We start from the raw sequence: 16,842 nt of genomic DNA, 5'->3' as shown, positions 1-16,842 counted from the left end.
GCAAACATTTATATGACAAGTTGGTTACTTATTATCACCTGTCAGAAACTGTTATTCAGGTTCAGTTGTCTTCGTTTCTGCAACATATCTTGTGTCCTGTTTTTGATCTTTTTTCTTAAATTGCTTGTATTAGTGTATTTCTGAGTTAACATGATTTTTGTAAAAGGCTCCATGTGGACATTTTTTCACCCCATCATGCCTGGTTTTACTACAGCTGCTGTTCGTTCAGTTATTTTTTAGCGTACTAGAGACCTAGTCTCAACTTTTAATTTTCATCAATATGTTTTTTTAGTGTGTCTTTTGACTTTTTCAAACTTATATAATATATATGTCTGTGGGGGTGTGTGTGTGTGTGCATGTACAGCGAGATTAGACAGAATTTATTGTGAAACATGAATATACACACACATATACTGTATATATATATATATATATATATATATATATATATATATATATATATATATATATATATGTATATAAATTTTCAATGTCAACTTTTACTGTACTCTCGTAAGTGGGTGCTTGCAGATCCTTAAAAGGTCTTAAATCAAATTTAAGGCCTTAAAAAGAAGTAAATTGATTTAAATTCTGGTGAATGGGCCTTAAATGTTTTCTTGTCAACATGATGTTACTTCCTAGAAGACATTTCAAAGATGGGCTCTTTCATGTGTTCATAATCAGCTGATGGTTGTCACTACAGGAAAATGGGAATATGTAAATTCATGAAGAAATGGCTTGAAAACAAGGATTAATTGTAATAGTTAAAACCAGGTTATGATAACCGTTATAAAGGAAACTGTACAAATGACTAAAAGGTGTTTAAACTTGGCACTTTGAGGATAAACGTGGTCAAATTCCAAGTGAACAAGTTCAGTGGTTTGTTTTGTTTTTTCTTTGTACATACAATCTTAAATAATATTTGTATTATTATATTTATATAAATTATATCATAAGTACTTGTATAGGGTCTTAAAAATTCTTCAATTTGGCTTCTGTAAATCTGTAGCCACCCTGTATAATCTTTGTGCTACTGCACTAAATGTGTGTATTTTTATGAAACTTGCTGCTACATTTAGGGATTAATGACAATAAAAAAAAGAAGGAATATGAGGAAAAAAGCCATGTAGGACTAGACAAAATCAAAGAATCAATTTGTAGTTTTTCTACGAGTAAAAAGTATTGTTGGGTGATTTTAATTTTAGCTACTCTTAAGCTACATTCACACTGGCCTCAGCTACTTGTGTTTAAGTAATCACTTCCTATGTAAAGTCTTCATAAATACTCATAAAGGCTCATTTTGAACTTAAAAATGTTCGTATTTTGATGACAGTTTTTGTACAAAATGCGTCACTATTAAACGTGTGTTGAAAGTTAAACCGGGTTGCACTTTGACCAATCAGGGACTTGATTGGTAGTCCTAGCTGATGATCAAGTAATCATGGAGGACCAATTAATAATTGCGGTTTGTGTGCAGCCTAAATTATATGCACCAAGTGTGAGCGAAAAAGTCTGAAGCAAGATTCGTGAGATTTGCACTGCTTTGACATTTCACACTAAGCCTCTGTAGGTGGCGGACATGTTCTAATGATCAGTAGAAAAAGAAAAAAAGAAGGCCCTCCCTGCTTGTCCAGTGTGAGCACCATAGTCTAAAGGTGAATTCAACAATGCAGATTTAGCCCGTTCAAGAACGCATGTCACATACCTGATGGCACTAGTCATCTGTTTGAGGTTCATAAATTGTCTAAGTCTCAGAATTCAATTTGCACCAAAGTGTCCAGCTTCTTAGAAGCTATTTGTTCCGCCTCCTTTTGTGCTCCTGAAATCTTTTCTGTTACAAGTTAACAATGAGGTTTAGAGATACAACCTTGGCCAGCACCCCCCCCCCCCAAAAAAATCCCAGAAATCTTGTTTTCACCAAGATAACAATGTGTTTTAAAGTGTTTCTTATTGGCTTTCTGGAAGGCTGCCTGAGCCTGTGCTGTTGCAGAATGTTCCCATCTGAAGTCTTGCTGAAAATTAAAAACTCTGAAACCGGGGACAACAAGTGTTCAGACTAGACAAGGACATCAACACTCAGAAAACCAATATCTGTGAGGCGATTGATACAGTTTTATAAAATAAAATCTGGTATTAAGTAACTGAAGGGGCTAAATAAATACTAGTTGTTTTTTTTTTACATTGTCCTAACTTGCATTGCTTCTGTTTTCTCTTGCAGCTCAGCAGAAGAAAAGTTTCGCTGGAACAATCAAGGTAATTTTTCACTTTAAACTCACTAATTTGGGGTGTTTATATTTGCAAATATGTTTCTTGCATTGACCGCCATTTATATTGTGCCTTGTTTGTGTTACTGCTGCCCTTAAATGCAAGGCTTTCTGAAGTTACCCCTCAGTTTGTCTAGATCAGCGTTTGTGAGCCCTAGTATGGCATGAGAGATGGTCAGGTGTGCCGTGGGATATTGCCCATCCATCTTCACATATCTAAAGCATTACCATCACTGGGGTATCAGCTCTGTTCATCCAAACGGGCCCTGATTTAACACTGGATAGTTTGGAATTTAAAAGATCCTAAAAGACATTTTTCTTCGATTCTATAAATGACTCTTTTATCAGAATGACGTTACCAGAATCTGGCCACAAAACTAGCCGCTAGCCCTACTTTTAGAAAAGTCCCGCCCCCTTGAACTGTCTCCGCCAATCATTGTTGGAGGCTTAATCATATGTCATCAATCTGACCAATCAGAAGTGGTTAACGTCCTCACTTCCTTGTTCTGATTCGGCTCATAAAGTCTCTCAGTTCCAGCAAAAATAACAGCTAAAGCTCGTGTTTAGCGTTGTAGCTTCCTGCAGGATCCGATGTCAGACAGTTTAAAAAGTTAACATAAGAATAAAGCTCAGAGATATGAGTCTGCCCGGCATCTGCGTCAGTTTTTTGCACTATACCCCCCATGATGCATTGGGTTAAAGTGACAGCGCCTCTAACACTTCCCGCTTTTTCTGCTGAAATTCTTTTAAAAACTGCACTTAAGATTGTGGAGAGATTATACATCAATACAGACTAAACTTTTGCCGCTGGATTTTTTTTCAAGGAAATTGGCTCAAAAAGAGTTGAAAAACACTGGTCTAGATTATAAGATGAAACACTTCTTGTGTTAGCTCTCTGTTACCATCCACGTGTTAACAGGTTGGTTTTGACCCATGTCTTAAATTAGCTTCAAAATACATTAAAACAATATTTTTAATTAACTCTTGGTAATTTTTTTAGGCTTCCTTATTCATGAAATGTTGATTTTATTATTTTTCTGTGGGTCTCTGGGCCTTTAACAAAAATAGGAATGCCTCTAGATTTCAATATAAAAAGAAAAAACAACTCAAGAGAATATTATAAATAAAAGAAAGGTTATTGTGTTACTTGAATTTTACTGACGAGTTTAGGCCTAACAAATTAATTTGCTTGATTTTTTTTAATTTTTTAACTTTTACAATGAGTAACTGTGGTAACTATCGAAAGCTTTAAATCTGGAGCTCTTCCTGTACACTGAGGACAAAGTAGATGCTTTGTTATATTTATTAATATTTATCATTATTCTGTTTCAGTTCTTAACATTTTTAGCACCTATAGAATATCTTGTTTTGATGAATTTGTCTTTTTATTTATTATTTTTTACGTGGGTTGATCTTAAGCATGAACTTGGCACGGATCAGAAAGCACTTTTTTAATTTCATTGTACCTGTGGCAATGACAAATAAAGATATCTATCTATCTATCTATCTATCTATCTTATGGGTCCACTTTGACCCATACATATTTTATTCAAGAACATACATGTATATATTTGTCAGCAATAGGACTTTAATCCAAAGACATTGGAGCACAAACAACCAAACAAATCTAAGCAAAAGAAATCACTTGCATCTTCTAAAAGTATTAGAAAGTTAAATCAGAGAAAAGTATTTGCGTGTCCAGATAAGTTTTTTTGTTTTGTGTTTTTGCAATACTGGACAAATGATTACTCCTGAAGCTCACATGACTGGGAGATGAAGTGGCCATCAATGTGTTGGCTGAAATCCAAATCTAATTATTTAATGTTGGGTCTAATTATTTTAATTTTGGCTCTAATTATTGCTTTATAAAGTTATTTGATATAAGCGAGTCAAAACTGACCCTAATACCAGACAGGACATCATTGTGACCAAAGTATTGCAGAATAAAAAATAAAAATAAACGAATTTTGTTAAAATTAAGGTACCTGACAAAGTCAAAAAGCCATGATGCATGATTAATTTTCATAAAATTAAAAACTGAAGGGGGTTGGTGTAGACCCTAGCACAAGATGCACTTCTGACTGATCCAGCATGGTTGTGGGTGCAATTCCTCTATGAGAAAATGTCTTTACACCACATTATAGCTTTTTTTTCATCAAGGATTAAAAAAACAAAAACAAAATGATGTTTGTAATTATGTGCACCAATAGCAACATTTCAAACATGCAGATCAATTTGCCCTGAAGAACCCTCAGAAACCCCTTTGCTGTTCCCATTGTCTCGCTCCTGCTGCAAGCTTAGCAAAGGTCAAACAGCATTTTCTAATCATTCTCAGATTTACTTCAGACGAGAAGAGCTTAGCAGAAATAACAGGAATCGATGCATCTTTAGATGATTTGAGAGTCCAATACAAACACCTCTCCGGGCTTAAGACTGTTTGTGACAGCCTCTGAGTTGGAATAACAGCAGCTGCAGAGAGGCCGCTCTCACCCCGCTTTGTCAGTCACGCTCGGATCTATACGAGGTTGACAGAAGATTGATCATCTGAGTGCAGAGTTGGTGACCTGAGCCAACAAAGAGGGGACTAACACAAAGTTTTAGTCAAGAAAGTCCCTTTTCAGCGGTCGTCTAGCTTCAGTCCCAACGTACTTGACAGAGAAACTTGCCTTCGTCGCTGCAATCACACCTTTGGATCTCATCAATCACAAATCGCTAAAAACCCAATACTTCTGACACTCAAAGTATGACCTTTAACCTTTTTCTGTCAAAAGGTGAGGAGTAAATCCAAGGCGATGCCAGTCAACCCCCTACATTTTTTTCCACCATCATCATCATCAGTCTACAAATGCACCAGTGGACGTCAATAAAATAGGCCCTTAAATCCTCTCACTGAGGCTGCTACTACTACTGTTTCTCCCTCAATCTCCGTAAGAGATTAATGTTGCTCCTCAGAGTCATTTGTAAGCTTTTATCCATCTTGGCAGCTCTTTCTGACTGGAAGACACTGGCATGTTATCAGCCTGTCTGACAGACAAATGACTGAGATCTCTAAATACAATGTGGAGCCCAATCCCGATGGATTTGTTTGCTGGATTATTATGTTTTTTCCCCCCCCATTTGCCTGGAAGGTTTAGCTTTGCTTATGATGAGACGTGTATGGGAACACTTTTTTGAAGCCAATTAGTGCTTTAGTCATCCAAGGTGGGTTGCAGTATAAAATATTTTTAGGATAATTTGGTCTTTTTAAGATTTTTTTAATTTAAAAGGTAACCAAACAGGGAAGTTGAAGGCTGACTCCACCCACAGGCGAAATTTGAAAATCCAGTCAGAAGGGTGGGGCTTGGGGGCGGGACTTTTATCATTACTGGAGCTGCAGATCATGATGTGGGACTTCTGAAACTTGCATGGTTTGACCAATCACAAAATCCAACTGCAATACTTAGTTTCAACCTTTAGGGGGCAGCACACAGACAGTTTTTGACTATATTTTCAAGAATTAAACACGTTTTTTTTATTTGTCAAAAAATTTGACAATCACTAATAAATAGCACTTTTAAAGTCCCATTTATAGATGTCAACAGCCAAAAAAAAAGTTGATTTAGGGTTTAGTTACCCTTTAAGGTTTGCCATGAGCATTTTTTATAATTTGGGAGAAGATTGGGTATTTATTTTGGGATATGTCACACTCTTGTTTTAAGAAATTTTCTTTTCTTAAGGAAACATGGCCCTTTTATTATATGGCTACAGGAAAAAAAAAAAAAAAAAAAAGGCAGCGATGTGTTGGTCATGAGTGAAATTGCTCTTAGAGACGTCTGTTTGAAGTTAACTTTGCTCCTTAATCTTAGGATAGACTCCCTAAGTCGTTGGTTGGTAATACGTTGAGACTTGTAAATTGCTATGAAAAAGCTGGCAATTGCAGTAATAAAGAAGAATCACATTTAGTGAGCAGAGCTCAAAAAAATTTACCCCGCCCACATGGAGGCGCTCCTCAGTCTGCATGTTGTAGAGTTAGCTGCACCTAGCCAATTATTTTAAACATTTTAAACTACTTTTCACAAATATTGAAGTGTTACCAGGCACGTTACAATGTCACAGCGCCCTCTGTTGGCTGTTATAGACATGATAGATGACCGTTCTGAACAAAACACTTTCTTTTAAAACAGGAGTAGCATAAATTGATGTTATACTTTTGTGGTTGTGGTTATCCATCACAATCTCAGAACGGCTGGTGTTCTTACAACGCCTCAAACACAACTTTGAGAAAAAACAAGAATGAAAGTCACTGAAAACCTATTAATGTTCTTGGCTGCAGTGAACGCACATGCAGGGATTGTTGGTAACCAGAATTTTTGTTTTCTTTTTGCTTCTCTTTTGTGCATGTTCAGATGGACAAAAAGACATAGAGGAGGAGCTGACGACAGGCTTGGAGCTGGTGGACTCGTGCATCAGATCGCTCCAGGAATCGGGAATCTTGGACTCCCAGGACACCTCGACAGGAGACAGTAAGCTTTTCCTGATACGTGTCATTGTTTGTTCTTGTCCCTCAAATTTGTAACTGCCTTGCAAATCTAATCTTTAACAATGCAGCATTAAAAAAAATGGGTTGCTTCTTTTCTTCATGTCAGACACAGTGTCCTCTAGGCTAATAAAAAGACTCTTTACTCTATAGTATCATCGTTGAGTTGATTATATGGGGGGACTTACTCATTTTATATTAAACTATGAATTCTTTTAGATTTATAAAAGCTTCCCATCCAGGTCTATCTTGTCCAAATCGTATCTTTCAGCCAGACAATAGACAGTATAGCTTTTACAAGCACATCGTTCAACAAAAAAATGTCAGCAATGACAAATTCTTTAGCAGATGGAAACTTAAATTGTGAACTCCAGAAACTCATAACCTCAATGTCTAAACCTCTTCAAGCTGAATTGAAAACAAAAGCAGATGCTATGTCATGGCTGTCATGTCTCATTCCGACAATTTACAGACTTGTATAGGCCTCGCAAGTGTGCATGTTCTCATCTTAAGCATTTTAGGTGCAAATAAAAAGCAAAACATCTATGTTTTTTTTTAGTACCTTTTGTAAATTAAGAATGTTTTTGTAGATTCAAATCAGAAATGATTAGTCATGTCTTTTTACTGAATTAAATGTTTCATGAGTAGTAATCTTATTTATTTGTTCGTTTGGTTTGTTGCTTTTTCCTAATGTTTTTTGTCTGTCATCAAATGTTCTTATTCCAGTTTTAATTGCTTAGAAGAGTTAGGAAGGAATTCTTGGAAAAGGAGCCATCAAATGCATTAAAAAACTCACCAAACTGGATGTTCCCGCAGTGCTGTAATCTCAAGGTCTTGGATGATTGACTTGTTGAACGTTTGTGAATTCACACGCAGATACACAATACCAGCTTCCGCAGCCAGACTATCAAGCAGCTTGTTTAATAATAAGCCCATGAGAGCACTTTGTGTGCTCAGTGATCTGATTTCCTCAAACCTATCAACACTTACATGCCCACCAACATTGTTGTTTTTCCCTCCAATTTTAATGCAATCTGTGAAACTGTCGAACAGCAGCAATCTTAAGAGCAACAACTCTCCGGATGCTCTTGAACTGCAGCTGTCTTTGGGTTCTTTTATTGAAAACATCTTTCTTTCCCGAGACGCTGCATCGCTTCTCCCCGCTGCTACTTTGCACGCGGCATTGTGACATGTTGCCACCCTAACCGCATTAAGTGGAGCTTCACCAAGTTGAATCGGAAAACATCAGAACCCTTCAGAGGCGTCGTTTAAAAATCCAGAGTGCTGCTAAAAAGAGCTCGCCGTCATCCTAAACTACTCCATGCGCCTCGCTGCTGCACTCTGATCTCTCCGCACACAGTTTCATAGCGGAGACCCACGTCGTTGCTACACCCGACCCCATGGGAGAGCGCTAGCTGTCACACACGCACAGTAGTTTGATATGCTAATCCATCCTTGCTGAGATGTCAGCTGGCCTGCTGTTCACAGTGCAGAGAGAGGAACATGCAACGGATGCACGCTGCAAAATATGCAGAGCAAAAATAGTGTCCGCACACACTGGCAGGTATTTGTAATTACCATATATATCTATGTATGTTTGAGCGCATTCGCTATGCATCAGTAGCACCAGCGCGCCTGTAAGACGAGGAGCTGCAAATCTTTTCGATATTTATAATGTTGGTGCAACGGTTATGTAACCTACCACCTGACAGATACCAGAAAATGATGGAAAAAGGAAAAGAAGAGACTGAAGGATGAAAGGAGAAAAGTCCAGTTTAAAGAACTGTTCACTGGATTGTCAAGGAGTTAAAGATGACACTGTTTTTACTTGATTTGTACGTTTTTAAAAATGGTTTGTCACATGAGGTTTTGCAAAATGACTTAATGCAATCACATAGATAGAAAATGTTTCTGATTTGTAAAATTGTCTGATTTTGCCATAAATAGTACAGTAGAAATATTTCTGGATTATAAATCGCAGCAGCCAAAAAATACTATAATGGAGAAAAGAAAATCATATATAAGTTGCTCTTTTGATAGAAAAGTGTTGAATCTGCACCTGGTGCCTCTTTCTTGATGTGTCAAATTTGACGCTCATGGCTGTCCAAAAATATATTAACAAGCTAGACGCTCCTGTAACATGGGGGAGGAGTTACAGTCAAGTTTTTAGCCTCATCGCTATATGAAAGTATTGTTAGTATATGTCACTTACAATGCACGGAACACAGATGATGTCAAGAGACTAATTGGTCATGTCGCCATGTTTGAGATCATTCATGAGCTGCATTTGCACATGCAAAATGTATTTAATCTGATCAAAGATTGGATTAGAATTGAACTTTTTACATGGGCCCCGAAAAAATAGATCTAATTCTAGGAAACGTTTACATCCGTCACACGTTCGATTGGAATAAATCATTTTTTTACATGCGCAAAACTATCTAAAATCCAGAAAAGTAAGTAGAAGTAGGGAAGTTCTTCTGTAAACAAACATGGTTGTAGTTAAAAGGAGTGAGACGATCTTCCAAGTAGGCTATGCTTTAGTTTTTTAGTTTTTGAAAGTGACTATTTGCACCTTGTTTCCTAAATACATGCAGCCAATTCTGAACTTTTTTCTTGGCTACACGGACCTGGAGGCAGGTTAAGGTTAGGGTCACAGTCAGATTAATAGTTGCGACTAACAACATTTAGCCTTGAACGTACTTAAAATACGTGCAGACAATGCAGCAATGTGCGACTTGACATGAATTTCCATCAGTTTTTGTACTTGGCTACACGTGTGAATAACATTAGATTCATGTAACTTGTAAGCTAGAAAACATTTTATTTAACATTAGATTCTTGTAACTTGAAAGCAAGCAAACGTTTTATTTAACCCTTGTGCTATCCAAGGCATCTTTACATTACAATTGGGGTCATCTGGACCCCACAAGATGGCGAGCTGAACTTTTTATTTTTCAGGGATTTTTTATCTTCACTGGTGTCCGTGGCAGACATGAAATCCTGTCCATCTTTGTCGTGGGAGGGATCACACATCAATATAAGGGTCGGGTCATCTGGACCCCATAAGAGAGCACAAGGGTTAACATCAGATTTTGGCCTAAAAAAAAAAAAACTACAAGAGGACAATTTAACTTTTCTCCACGCATCCTAGATGCCAACTGACATCAGCTTTGTTCATGGAAAAAATAAATAAATAAAAATGCTGGTTAAACATTGTTATTTGATATGTCAACATATGTCTAACTCTGAATGTGTGCAAACATTGGACCTATGGCTAAATGCACCTGCATTGTGCACAGACATCAGCGCCCAGGCGGTCATACCGCTGAGAAGATTAGCGAGGCAGAGCAGCGGAATAAAGTGAGGGTCCTCCCGCCTCATGCTGCTTCATCCCAGCAATGCTTGCCAGCCTGCATGTTAATCTGCGTGCATCAGTCGATTCTGTATTCTTCTTGACTCTGCGTGCAGTTCTATGTGCAGACTGTGACGGCTATCTGAAAAAGACAGCTGATAAAATATTAAGATGTGTTGGCCGAATGGTGAATAAAAAAAAACACTCAAGTTTGAGAGCGTGGCGGAGGAATGAATGGACGAGAGTGAGCTGGTATCTGGGTCAGAATGTGCACGACTGCATCAGATACAGGTAAATGCAGATGCGCGGTCTGCTAACGCATGAAATCCCTTTGCAGAGGTGAATTTGTAAGAATTGAGTGCTCTACGGAAATGAAAACACAAAGACATGGGTTTCTTATAGCAGCCAATCATCTTTGTTTGCATTAGAGGGAATCAATCAAGACCTAGTCCTTTGAAAGTTGTGTTTTTAACATGTTTTTGTGGCATATTTCTGGTGATGAAGGCCGTAAAAAACTAGCCATAAATTTCTTTTCTGAGTATTTCTTTATTCAAACTGGTGTTAACTGGTGGAAATTTGACAAAGAGCTTATTTGTGATATAGAAAATTTGCTGGGCGAGTCACAAGCTCCCTGCTCTGCAACGGGGAGGGGAAAGGGAGCGGGGTTGCTCCACACCAACAATTTATGCTGTGTTGACACCATTGACATAAATGGAGATGGACAAAATAAGGCTGTGATGTCAGCAAAAAAAAAATGTCTTATTTCGGGTTCCAATGAAATAAAGTCACTTCAGTTGCCATTTTTCCGCGGTAAGGATAGCGCCAAGACAATGTTAGTAAGCAGTGATTGGTCCGAGAATCTTCGCAACTGAGGTGGGGCAAGCGGGCACCTATTGAGGCATCTCATTGGCTAGTTTATAACTTAAATAACTTAAATATATAATAAAAAAATGTAAGTTTAGCAAGAACGTGTTAAAAAGAGGTGCCAGAGCAAAAAGGATTACTCTGAGTAACAGCTGCTTATGTTTTAATAGAAGTCTATGGGATTTGGGCTTTTTACGACCAGCGGGAACTTCCTATTTGGAACGTGAGGGGAGGATGTGTCCAGTTCTCTTTGTGAACTGTCTATGGTTGACTCAGAACCCAATTCACAGAGGTGGGCTGTTTCAATGTTTGGTCAACAGTACAGGCGTGATCTGAAGTGCGTTTTGAGCGACGGGCGCAGCAGTTTGGCAGCAGCGTGATTTGAGCGGCGCGAATTCGCGGCACCACAAGAGTTTAAATTTCCTGAAATTTGGCAAGGTTGTTGAGTCACATCAACCAATCAGGGACTTAGCTTTGGGCACTTTATGTTTTCAGTGACTCAGTCAGTAGGTAGAATACTAATCCAATCATGCCAGCATTTTTGTCTGGAACGTTGTGATATTTTTATTATTTTCATAGAGACATTAATAAAAAGGTCCCCTAATTTTATTTTGGTTTTTCACTTAATGCGCAACAGTGAGCCTTCAAACTGGGTCAAGCTCAGGAACACATATTTGGACAGGTGAGCAGCGGATTTGCTGCGTGAATCCCGCAGCATTAGAGGCTAATAATTTCTGATGAATGACTACTACTCTGCAGGAACTATATCCTAGAAACGACACGTTTTCAGATTTTGGCCTAAAACCACTGGGAATGACTTTGAAATAGCTCAAAAGATGATTGAAGTGGGACTCTAAGGTATTTGAGCAATTATTTGTTGGTGAGTCTTTTCAAAATCAAAGAATTGTCAGCAAAATCTCATTGCTTTGGAAACAAACTTCATCCGAGGCAAGTCTCAACTACACATTTGCCCACCTTTAGTATCACAGTTTTAATAACGTTCAATAGTCAGCCAGACCAATACAAGGAATCATTTGCTGCACTTCAAAGTGACTTTTCAGTTTTTACAAGCTGTATTTTTAAGGCCCTTATCTCGTCCTTCTTGCCATAGGCTGCAGGCCTAATCTCTTCTACACAGTGGATAGCAACCACTAGCACAAAGATATGACTGTTCTTTAAGAAACCAAAATTGGGCAGTTTGGAAATAAAGAATTCAGTATTTCTTGCCTCCCATAGTTTATTAGTTTGCGGGCATAAGAGTGACTTCAATGAAGATGGAAGGACAGAGACTGCAGACAAAGGACAGCTTCACGACTCCACAAATACAGGACTGTAATGCACAAAACAGGGCTGATAGATGCTGTAAAACTGCCTTATTCTTCTTTTTTTAAAACAACAGAAAAAGCCATTGTGTTCAAAAGGAAAGACAGAAAAAGATTTAGGAAATAGAATCGAAGAATAGCATTTTGAATTTCTTTAAAAAAAAAAAAAACTTCAAGTCACTTTTTTAATAAATACTATTCATCTCTACTGCTAAGTAAATCATGTTATTTCATATTTTTCCACACTATAGGGTGAACAAGGTTATAAGGCGCACAGTCACTGAATGGTCATTTTTTGAACTTGTGTTATTTATAATTCACACTGAACTATAAGGCGCATCAACCAAGACAAACGACTCAGAGATAAGTCCACCAGCCAGACCGTTTTAATTGTACTCAGTAATTTTAGAACTTACTTGTGACATGCTACATGTTAGTCAAAACCTATTTACACTACGACACTATACACATTAGCCATGCATATATATATATATATATATATATATATATATATATATATATATATATATGTTTATATATATATATATATGACAAGAGACATTGTGTGAAATCATCACGGGATGGTTGAGTGGTATGTAACTTTTACCTGCTGTTATTGGGCAGAAAATTGATTTATAAAAAGGGTTTTACAAAAAAAAGGGTTTGATCAATTTTTGAGATTGCGTAAAAGCACATTGCATTTTAAAAACCAAGCTGGAATCACAGCAAAGTAAAAGAGAAAGATGACCAAGATGGTGATGCCAAACAACATGTTGTTCAGTTAACATGAAAATAATTCATCTTTTGGCAAATTTCTAATTTCAAATTTTCATTATTTTAATTCCTTTAAGCTTCTTTTAAACTGATACTCTTACAAGCAATCTTCACCTTCACTGCTGCTCCTACAAACACAAGAAACACATTGTGTAGCCCGTGGAATGTAAACTAGGTTACAAAATGCCTTGAAGGCCACAAACAAAGTGAGTCTTTACACAAAGACTGACTTAAAGATGGAAGTCATAACTCTTTGATGTGCTACGTATACAAACCTTTCTAACACACAATAAGATTTAAAAACAAAACAAATTAATTTCCTGCTGCCTTGTTTCTTTCTGTTTTCTATCCTTATAAACTTCTTTTTTTATATGTATAATAATTAATATTATGAATAAGAGCTGGATAAAAACCAAAAGCCTTCTGCTTTCATTTTTCCATTCATCATTTGGTGACATCACAATCACCTATGATTTTTGACACTTGCAGCATGAGGTTACAGTATTATGAATACATGTTTCAGCTGGCAAAGCTTTAGAAAGGTTCTGGTGTTTTATACATTACAACTTTAGATTTGAACATTTTACTATATTTGTTTGCCTAAGCAAACCCGTTTTGCCCCATTCCTAATTTTTTAACATTTGACATTTTTTATGAGTTCCTTCTTTAATTTTGTTATTCCTATTTTAAGTCCTGTTCTTCTCTTTTTCCTCCCACTAGGACAAGGACTGCTGTCCCAAAGTGCATTGCAGCTCAACAGCCAGGATGTCTATGCAGCAGCTGGTTACCATAGCAATCAAGGGTTGACTCTTGGGGAAACAGCAGCAGCTCGAAGCGGGCAGATCGGAGGGGCAATTCACAGCTATAACCAGGTGCACTACTTTTTCATCCACACTTCCTATTTTCATCTGTTTAACCTTTTTGCCATGGTAGACGCCTCGTCGCCCGGGAATTGGATAATATTTTGAAGTCCATCCTGTCATCCTGTATCTTCATTTTTATTTTCCTTGTGCTCCTCACTTCCTGAACTGTGGCTTCTCCTCCTCTCTTCTTATCTTGTTTTTTTTCTGCACTCCCCCCTCTCTCTAGGTGACATCCAGTCGTGCAGCTGCTCAGTTCTTGGGCACAGACTCACCTGCTCAGTCCCAGAGAGACTCGATTGCCCAGCAGGCTCTTGGCGGCTCCTTTCAGATGCCCATGGATGGTGGATCTGGACCTTCTGGGCCATCCATGTATTACTCCTGTGCCACGTTGCCTGCACAGGTACAAATCCCTGTAGATGATGTTGTAATTCCTCCGTGGTTGGATTTCTATGTGTACTGCAGCTCAGCAAATAACCCTGCACCAAGATAGTGTATTGAATGTTACTGGATGTGAGAGCAGGAAACTTAAAACTCAGGACTCGACAGAGGAACTCCTCATTCCACCTTAAATATGAGGACTTTGAATTTCAACTTTCTGCAAGATTTCTTTAAACTCTCTGTGGCATAAAACAAAAATATATGCTTCATATCCCAAGAGTACTTTCTTTGGCGACCTTCAGTTGCATTTCATTTTCACTCGTTCCTAAAAGTTATCGCCTCATGTTCAGTCTAATAACCCTCAGTTCTTTATCAGGGCGCTACCACAGATTAAAGTTTCTGCTCTCTGGTTTCTCAACTCCAGTGAGACTTGTTCATATCACTCCAAATAATGAAATTAATCTGATGAGATGATGAATTTTTAAAGTGGCCTTCATTCCCTTTTAATGGAGTACAAATTGCACTCTGTCTTATAGCGTGTGAGCTCCCCTCTGCAGGCGGTGGGCTCCCCCACAAAGCTGCAGCGCCTGGGCTCAGCCTCCGCCGACATGCCCAGCTATGCCACGCTACAGAGAGTGTCTTCGCCCAAACAGTCCCCCAGCCGCCTCGCCAAATCTTACAGGTTAGTACAGCAGATGATTTGTTCCATCTTTGCATAGTAGCTTAAACATTGAACACCAAAGTGAAAATTTGCTGCCCAATGTTTTCAGCAGACTACTGGCCATTTCATATACGTCATTATTAAACATGCAGATGTAGCACGACATTCAAAACCTTCACGTTTGGTTTAGTTCTATGAAAGAAAAAAACTGCATCCATGCTGCCTGGATATAACTTTATTTGGTAAATAAAAAAAACAATCATGCCCAAGCAAAAGCACTCAGTAATTCAAGAATTTCCAAACACTTCCTGACACAACCAACTCTATTATGGCTGTTAGTCGTTCTGTGGCCTGATTGTCTAATTTCTGACAACAGGGCTTTAGAATGTCCTTCACAAGAAACACTACAAACTGAAATGAGTTCATTTTAAGAATTGCAGGAAAAAAAACCATTGCAAATTCATAGAAAGGTGTCAAATTCTGATTTCAATCTCAAGACTGTCTGTTGTAAACATAAAGCAGCATGATATAACAGAGTTTCTTGAAGGTTTCCTTTGAGAGCTAGATTGGTGTTATTATCATTTTAGGAGCACAATTACTGCTCTGTGCTCAGTTCATCATCAATACAGAAGAAATGCACCAATACAAGACAAACCCCTTAATGAGAGCAGCAGACTGTTGGTGGGCCAATCTTTACTAAGTCATGCTGGGTAACCAAATGTGGTTCCAACCCACAGAGTTCTGCTTTAATTTTTAAGCTGAAACCCCATGTTTCCTTAGATATCCTATAAGAGAGGTCTATTTTTGAGAGAAAAACAAAACAAAAAAAAGATTTGTTTGGAAGTCTAATATTTAAGTTATTTCCTTTTTTCACTCAAAATTAAATGTGTGGTCATGTTGTGAAATTTAGTTGCTATGAAACTGTCCTGAGTTGCCTCTACAAGAAATGGCCACCTAAATATATGAATTTTCAGCACAATAGGGCAAACTGTATTATTAGGTGCACTGACAATAAATGGTCTATTTTCAAATTTTTGATATATAAGGCGCACTGATCTATAAATGGTAAATTGCACAGAAGTGTAAACAGAGAATGTCCGGGCTGGGATGAATCCAGTGAAATGTTTTCAGCTTTCCTGAGACAGTGGGAGATGCTGCTACTCATTAGCTGTTTATGAAATAAAAATATTGCTATAAGTCCATCATATAGAGTATTGTGCAAAATTTGGAGGAACTTTGTAGGATCTTTTAGCAAATAGGGAAGAACTGAAGGAAGGTGACGGTTTCTTTTCTGAACCAGTAACTGAAATTACATTTTTTTTTCCCAAAATGTAATAACTTCTTCAGCGTTTGCCTAAACCCTACCTTTTGTGAAGTTCCTACACAGGTTTTGCTCTTTTAATGAACTCTTCCTCCATTCACTGTTCCATTCCCATTTATTTGTTGTAATTAAGTTTCCTCATTAAAGACTGTCCCTCCTGAATCTCTCCTGTAGCACCTCATCGCCCATCAACATGGTCGCATCAGGGGCTGCGGGGTCGTCTTCACCCCTCCCCGTAGCCAGCTCCCCCGGGGCAAACCACAGCTCTTCACCTATCCACCAGCTCAGCTCAGCAGTGGGAAGCTATGCCACCCTGTCTCCCACAAAGCGAATGCTGCATCACATCGGAGCGGAGAGCTACAAGATTTCCCACGAGCTTTACGCCAACGCAACCCTGCAAAGGCCTGGTAGCCTGGCAGGTAGAGGTTAAGACGCTTTGCTTACTACTTTTATGTGTCATTTTGTGAACTTTTTTTGTTATGCTTGTGATGTGGTCATGTCACAGTTTCTTTCTACATCAGTAT

At 38.1% G+C, this 16,842-nt stretch overlaps 1 protein-coding gene across 9 annotated transcripts in view; it reads left to right on the top strand.

Moving 5' to 3' along the window:
* ctnnd2b (catenin (cadherin-associated protein), delta 2b) overlaps positions 1-16,842 on the top strand; it is a 181,650-nt gene that overhangs the window by 99,530 nt on the left and 65,278 nt on the right. For 7 of the 9 annotated variants that reach the window (XM_036216504.1, XM_036216503.1, XM_036216502.1 and 4 more), the window contains 6 exons: positions 2,219-2,253; positions 6,650-6,766; positions 13,816-13,967; positions 14,185-14,358; positions 14,873-15,018; positions 16,493-16,743. In XM_036216504.1, the coding sequence (XP_036072397.1) occupies positions 2,219-2,253; positions 6,650-6,766; positions 13,816-13,967; positions 14,185-14,358; positions 14,873-15,018; positions 16,493-16,743 (875 nt within the window). The remainder of the gene's footprint in view (positions 1-2,218; positions 2,254-6,649; positions 6,767-13,815; positions 13,968-14,184; positions 14,359-14,872; positions 15,019-16,492; positions 16,744-16,842) is intronic. The other 2 variants (XM_036216505.1, XM_036216498.1) reach the window with 1 other exon arrangement.

Source organism: Oryzias melastigma, linkage group LG17 (assembly GCF_002922805.2).
Source record: "Oryzias melastigma strain HK-1 linkage group LG17, ASM292280v2, whole genome shotgun sequence".
In the NCBI taxonomy this organism is placed as follows: Eukaryota; Metazoa; Chordata; class Actinopteri; order Beloniformes; family Adrianichthyidae; genus Oryzias; species Oryzias melastigma.
The sequence above is the reverse complement of the archived record's forward strand: the minus strand, read 5'-3'. Positions and strand labels throughout refer to the sequence as shown.